The sequence below is a fragment of the Haliaeetus leucocephalus genome, unplaced genomic scaffold, assembly GCF_000737465.1.
Source record: "Haliaeetus leucocephalus isolate CR32 unplaced genomic scaffold, Haliaeetus_leucocephalus-4.0 Scaffold545, whole genome shotgun sequence".
In the NCBI taxonomy this organism is placed as follows: Eukaryota; Metazoa; Chordata; class Aves; order Accipitriformes; family Accipitridae; genus Haliaeetus; species Haliaeetus leucocephalus.
Window position 1 is genome coordinate 1025208 of NW_010972981.1, and position 5173 is coordinate 1030380.

Consider the following 5173-nt stretch of genomic DNA (forward strand, 5'->3'; position numbering starts at 1 on the left):
GGTCTCCCCTCAGGGCGCTCGGGAGCCGTCGCTGGCTGCTAGCGGACACTTCCCGCCTCCCCGCCCCGGCCCTCCCTCCTCTGGTTCAGGGGACGCTGCAGCCCTCGCCCCAAGGGTAACGGGAGGCTTCGGTCTTCACGTGGGATCCCGTATCTCCCCTTTCCGTGAGGGGCCTGGGTCAGGCAGCTGGCAGCTGGCGTTTGAAATACTCGAGTTGAAGCACGTTTCCTTCACGTTTCGGTGCATTCCCACGTGCTTTTTTAATGCAAACGTTTTCAGGCCGTCTCTCGTTTGCCGCTTTGTTACGCCTTCCTTTCTCTTACCTCAGTGTTACGGTTACAACTGCTTAATACGCTGTGGCTGAAGTCTCGTCAGTGGCCCTAACTGCTCTTGTCACTCCTCTCAGTATCTTCCGCTTCCGCAGTCTTCGAAGTTGAATTCAGCGCAGACTGCGGGCTGGTAGTTCCCGGGCTGACCTCTTACAGCTAAAACAGGACCCCAGAGGCAGCAAACAAAATCTGGAAACAGAGGAGTTAATTTCATTATACTTGAGACAGTAACTTGAGGGACAGTCGTGTCTCACTGCCTGCGGTTTGGCTCTCCAGTCTCTTCTTGCCTAGGCGGCTGAGCTCCTGTCCTAACCAGGAGGGGTAAGGATGAAAGGAAGTGTAAAAATGTACTTAAAAATAGAAAGAGGGACTGGCTTACAGGAAAAGAAAAGGGACTTGGCAGTAATAGTGTTTTGGTTACACAAATTTTGCCGCCTAATGAGTGGAGATCTTGTCCAGCTACAATAGGAATCACCCTCTGCAGTAATCATTAGAAATCAGTTTGGTTTTTAAAGGCGGGAGTGTTAGGATTGTTATTGCAGACTTAAAAGCAGGTTAGAAGTGTAAAGCTTGCCCCTAGTTTTCCTACTGTAAACTAAGTACTCCTAAACTAATTTAGAACTCCACAGAAGGAAACAAATCTGACAAGTATTTAAAAGTATTGTGAGATTTTTATCTCTGGATACCAGAATAATTTAAAAATTCTGGCCTCTGTTTGTGTAATTTCATATTTTCTACACGGACGTCTCAAAGGATTAGAGCACCAAAGTTTAAGAGGGGTGGGGAATCGGCAGCTCGCAGCCTGGTGCAGCCCCTACTGGTATATCCAAATGCATGATCTACTGACTCTGTTACATCTTTTCTCAATAAAGAAAAGTTTCTTCACCGCTGACTAAAGATCATGTAGCAGTATGTAAGAAAGGGCAGAATTGAAGGGTGTCATTTTAGTAAATGCATCTACTGATTTTAGAAATAGTGTGTGACTTACTGTGATAGTGAATGGAAATTTCAGACATTACTGGGAAGTTAACACTTTCAGCATTTTGTGTTAGAAAAAGGCACTGCAACATCCTGGTTTGTGGTTGGGTTTTGTGGGTCTTTTTTGGCGGGCCGGTTTGTTTTTGGTTTTCGGTTTTTGTTTTTTTTTTGTTTTGTCGTGTGTCCCCCCCCCATTGGTACAGAAAATGATAAAAAAATGTCTTCTTTATTTTAAGAGCACAAGTGCGATACCTGCCTCACAGAACAGTATACCATTCACACACAAGATGTCATGGACAACCTGGAATATCTGTGGCCTTTGTCTCAGACTATGTCAATGAATGTACTGTGAAGGATACATACTAGGGAGCAGGAATCCATTAATGAGATTTGCGAATTGAAGGGCTATCGGGAATCAGTTATGCCCAGTGGTCTGAAACTATTGCAACAAGCAGTCCATACTCTAATTGATTCAACAGCTGAATGTAAAAGATTGTTCTGTGCTCTGAATTACGTACCATCTCATGTTTCATGCAACTTATTGAGTGTTGCAGGCTCGCTGGATATCCTATTTATCAAATAAAATATCTTTATCCTAAATGCTGGCTGAAAATGGCTTTTTTGTTGTCTGTGTCCAATTGTACAGTGTCCTACGGGAAGATGCTGTAAAGGAAACTGGAAGCCTCCTGAAAATAAAACATGAATTTGAATTAAACCGAAATCAGCCCTTTGTTGTCTGTTTGTTTTAAGGATGCTTTGCCGTCTTACGTTATCTGAGATGGGGTTACATGAAGTCTTGTATGCTAATAAAAAGATACATTATTTTTTTGATTGCACTACAGTATAGCTATATAGAGAATTATGAATGTACAACTAAATGTTAAGCCATCTTGCTGTTTTCAGTGAGCTCACAATTGAACTTACATATTTAATTGTTTCAGTTGTTCCAGAACTATTAAGTACTTGTAGTTGTTTATTTTGTACTCGGTATTTGTCTTTGTAGTTTACTGTAGTTTTTACTGTCATTTGATGTAGTCACTTAGTGATGCCTGATACCCAGTGCTAGTAAAATGTTTCTGTGAGTAGACATTGAAAAAGACTTGTCAGATAACTAACAGAAACAGTTTGGCATGAGTACAAAGGATTTGGGTTTTTTTTCAGTATTTTGTCGTTCTCAGCTGAGCAATCTCCTTGTTTACTTTCATAGTCCCAGTTGATTTTCCTAACTGATATTTCTGTTATCCCTTGAATTTGCACATGCTTCATATCTTCCCTTATGCTTGGAACAATTCTTTTTCTGGACAGTCCTAAGAGTAGCTCTCCTTAACTTTTGCTTTTTCCATATTCACCTCATTCCTCAATTTTCACTTATGTAAACAGTTGAACTACATATACTGTCTGTTTGGCTTATGTCTTGCACTGCAAATTTTCTGTACCCTGAATTATACTTCCTAAAGTAATTTGGAATATTTCTGGCATTAACATGTGATCCCTAATCACAGTATGAAAATCTTTATTTTATACTCTGGGTTCTGACTGTAGTGCATTTTACTTTACCTGGAACTTTGTTTTAAAAAAATCATGTTACTGTTATTTGTTCATTTTTTCGTGTCCTGCAACCTGCAGCCCCTGCTTTGGGTATTTACAAACTGGTAATGATTACATTTGCTTTTGCATTCTCTTTTAGGGAAACAGTCTCATTTCTAAATATTTTTGACGTATTTAATACGAAAAGTCTCAGCAAGTTTCTTAATATCAATAAAGTAGATGACAGATATTTCTTAGTTCCAGCTGCAGTTCTTAAAGTTCAGGCGACATTTAAATTGCTGAAAAAATACTAAGATACGAGACAAAAAGGAGGTGCATGTGATATTCTGGGAACAAGAAGTTTATGCGCCTGCAAGAGGAGACTGAGGCCAAAAGCATCAAAGTCGGTGGCCGACTTCCCCAACTGATTTCATAAGTGTTAATAAAATTAAACTCTCTTGAAGACAGTTCATACCATAGCTGATAAAAGTAGTAACAGAACTTGGCACATAAGCTGATGTTTTCTGTTGGTTGTTTTTTTTTTCCAGTGAAACACTTTCTTTGCGCAATTTTTTCCTCTATCTCAAAAACTTTGTTTATGCAATGTATGCTGATAATGAGTCTAAATTTATGAAGTAGCTGAAATCCAGGTGACAGCTGGATTAAGAAAGTAAAAAGAAGGTAAAAATCCTTCACTTTGCATAGGAGTGAAGTACTGATCTGAACAAGTTTGGCTTTGATAAGAGATGCCCTTCCTCTGCGATGAACTCTGTTGCAAAGTTCTGCGCTCTCTAAAGATAAAGTGTTGCTGGCAGTGTTGAACTTAGAAGGGTAATGTTCCTGTTAAATCTCTGTGGTCTTTTACAAATGAGGGTACACAGAAAGGGGAGCTGTTTAGAAGCAATTTAAGCTGTCTAGGAAAAAGTAAAGACTTTTCACCAGGAACGACTGAAATGCCTGAGCAGATTCTTGGATAGTAAAAACTCTAAAGCTGCCCAACACCAGCTAGAGATCCATCCCGGATGAATTGCTCACTTCTTCCTCTACATATGTGGTAACATGTCTGTGCCTTGCACCATCTGTGTTACCACTGTTGCTCCATTCTCTGAGGCTTATTTTCTTTTGGTGGGTAGCTTACGTGTTGTTTATTGTGGTACAATAAAACCCAGAACCATCGGTGATGAATTGATTGCTTGTATAAACGTGCATCTCCTGATGCATACTTCACATTTGCTTCTCCCTGTGCATAAACAGTGTATTTTATGATCGTCTCTAGTTAAAGAAAGTCTCAGATTTTCTGATGCTTGCTGATATGGGATTTTTTCCAAAAAAGGCAAAATTATTATGCCTAGGAGCAACAGCAGTAATCACAATCTAGTCCACTCTGGTTTGAAACAGCAGAGAAGTGGTGCCAGCGCTGCTGAGGTTTTATGCTTTGTCGATAACAGCAAATGTGGCTTCAGCTGAGCTGTGGCATGAAATGCTCTGGTTGCAAGACTAAAATGTAGCCAAGACATGGACTATACCTTCAGCTGTGATGTGATCAGAGTGACGTCCATATCCTTACATGGCAATAGTCATGGTGGGTGAAATGCTCTTGGACTTCCAAGACTGGAGGATATGATTTTGTCATCTTTTTTGGGATAAATAAAGAACATTTAGGAAAACTGTTGTTTAATAAAGCATGCTTGAAGTTCTCCTTCTGGCTTTACAACCACATTTCTTTCCAGATATTAGTAGTATTTTTATTTGTTCAAGCATGTATATACATATGTATATTTTTTATGTTTGGTACTGGCAAGTAGGCCCTATGTAAAAGGTGAAGCTTGGTGCCTTAAGTGTATTATCCATGGAACGGCAAATGTATTTTGATTTAGTAGGAGGCTCCCTGTCCTAAGTGTTTTCCACAGGCATGCCTTTGGCAAGAGAAAGACTTGGCAGAAATGAAAACAGTGACTGGTCAACATGTTTTAAAGTGATGAAAAGAAAGCTTTTATTTAAACTAGCCAGTCATGACCTTCCGCTGACAGCTCTAGAACTTTTTAGTCACTTCTAAGGAGATTCCTTGAGCAAAACTATAACTACTGTGAGACCCAGGTTCTCCCACCAGAGCTGAGCAGGGTGATTGTTGTCAGTGACACTTCAGTTCAATGGAGACAGCATGTGGTGGCTCCTCGTAGTGGCTGGTCAAATAGGTAGACTGAAGTGCTCTTTAAAAACAGGAAGATTTTCACGTTCAGCAAATGCTACTGGTTGTATTTCCTGGGAAGATTGGTTAAAGTTTGAAAAACACTTGTAAAGTCTTCTAAGTCACATTGCAACAAACTGCATTTTCTTTT

General features: G+C 40.1%; 1 protein-coding gene across 1 annotated transcript in view; it reads right to left on the reverse strand.

Moving 5' to 3' along the window:
• Positions 1-4393, reverse strand: part of BOD1L1 (biorientation of chromosomes in cell division 1-like 1) — a 42213-nt gene extending 37820 nt beyond the window's left edge. The window contains exon 1 of the mRNA XM_010576881.1: positions 4361-4393. Within this exon, the coding sequence (XP_010575183.1) occupies positions 4361-4393 (33 nt within the window). The remainder of the gene's footprint in view (positions 1-4360) is intronic.
• Positions 4394-5173: the final 780 nt, after the last annotated feature.